The 1,456-nt window shown below is 53.0% G+C and overlaps 1 protein-coding gene across 1 annotated transcript in view; it reads left to right on the plus strand.

Annotated features, from left to right (window-relative positions):
• LOC105001711 (keratin, type II cuticular Hb1-like) overlaps positions 1-170 on the plus strand; it is a 7,256-nt gene extending 7,086 nt beyond the window's left edge. The window contains 1 exon segment of the mRNA XM_010858084.1: positions 101-170. Within this exon segment, the coding sequence (XP_010856386.1) occupies positions 101-170 (70 nt within the window).
• Positions 171-1,456: the final 1,286 nt, after the last annotated feature.

Below are 1,456 nucleotides of genomic sequence, written 5' to 3' on the forward strand. Positions count from 1 at the left end.
CAACGTGGTGGTGGGCACCTCCGACGCCTGCCGCCCCTGCTCTAGGGTGGGCGGCAGCATCCTGGGCTGTAAGAAGTGCTAAGGTCGCCTTCCGGCCCAGCCAGGACGTCGCGCCACCGGAACGCCCCTTCCGTTGCACCCCCGGCCCTCGCCCCCGGGCCGCCCGCTAGCCTGCAGGGTCTGCCTTCCCTGCTCCCTCTCTGCTTCCTTTGCGTGCCATCCGCCAGGCACCCGAGCCCCGGGGAGGCTGGGGCGCACCCTGACCTCTTTCTGTAGCCTTTCCTAGTAGTCGTTTTGCTGTCTTGAGGATTCATGCCTTCTTCTGCCTTCTGGGTTTTGCTGGATTCATTGGTCCTGCCTGATCCCCTTCACCTAATCTTGGAGGAACGGGAAACAGGCCCCGGAATCTCCCGATCTGCACATCCTGGGGAATCTGCGAGTGTGCTGGTACCTGTGGCATGGACATGGGGAACACTGATGGTGGTTTTCCTGTAACTCTTTGAGGGCCATGCCCTGTGGGAGGGGAGACCATCACCTTTCAAGGATGCCCGCGGAGGCTTCTACAAAGCCAGTGAATCAACTGCCTGCAAGCTCTTTTGTCTTTGTTTCCCTCTTTGTTTCCAATAAACTAATTGTGGCTAATCAGACCTGGTGCCTCAGAGTCTCATAAATGCAAGGGCCCTCCTGAGATAGCTGCTCCCTGCCAGTGATGTCCTCAGGACCTCTCATGCACTCAGTTATTTTTCGTTAGGTGAAAATGATGTGGTAGAAGCTGCCCATCTGGCCTTGAGCCACCGGAGCCTTGAGAAAACGAGAGAAGACCCATGGAGATGGGGAATCCCTCCCTGCCTTGTGTGGTCATGGGTTTCTCTAGACCAAGGATTCTCAACTTCAACACTACTGACATTTTGGGCTAGAGACTTCCTTACTGGGGGGCAAGTATCCTGTGCATTGTAGGATCAGTGATTTGCTCACAGTTACTGAACTAGTAAATGACTGAATCAACATTCAAACATAGGTTTAACCAACTCTTTAATACATAATTTTACTTAGGGAGCCAGAAGGGCAATAGACAGCTGAAACCTCCCTGTAATCCAATAGGTGTCATGATTCCATTTTACAGATGAAGAAGCTAAACTTTAGTGAGGATCAGTGACTTGCTCACCGGCCTCTACCCACTGCACGGCAGTAGTAGTCCACCCTCCCCGAGTTGTGACAACCAAAGCTGTCCCTAGACATGGCCAGATGTGCCCTATGGCTTCTCAACCAGTGTTTTCCTTCTGTCAACCTGCCAAGGACATTCCTGGAGGGGAAAAGTACATGGGTGAGGGTAAGAATGAAAGGAAGGCATGAGGGACAACAGTGTAAGGGAGAGGAAGAGCTTCAGGTTGAGGGTCAGGAGAATCAGGCTTCTAATTCAGAGTCCTGACTCTGCCATTTCCTAACTGGGTGACTT

The sequence above is a fragment of the Bison bison genome, unplaced genomic scaffold (genome assembly GCF_000754665.1).
Source record: "Bison bison bison isolate TAMUID 2011002044 unplaced genomic scaffold, Bison_UMD1.0 scf7180017864383, whole genome shotgun sequence".
In the NCBI taxonomy this organism is placed as follows: Eukaryota; Metazoa; Chordata; class Mammalia; order Artiodactyla; family Bovidae; genus Bison; species Bison bison.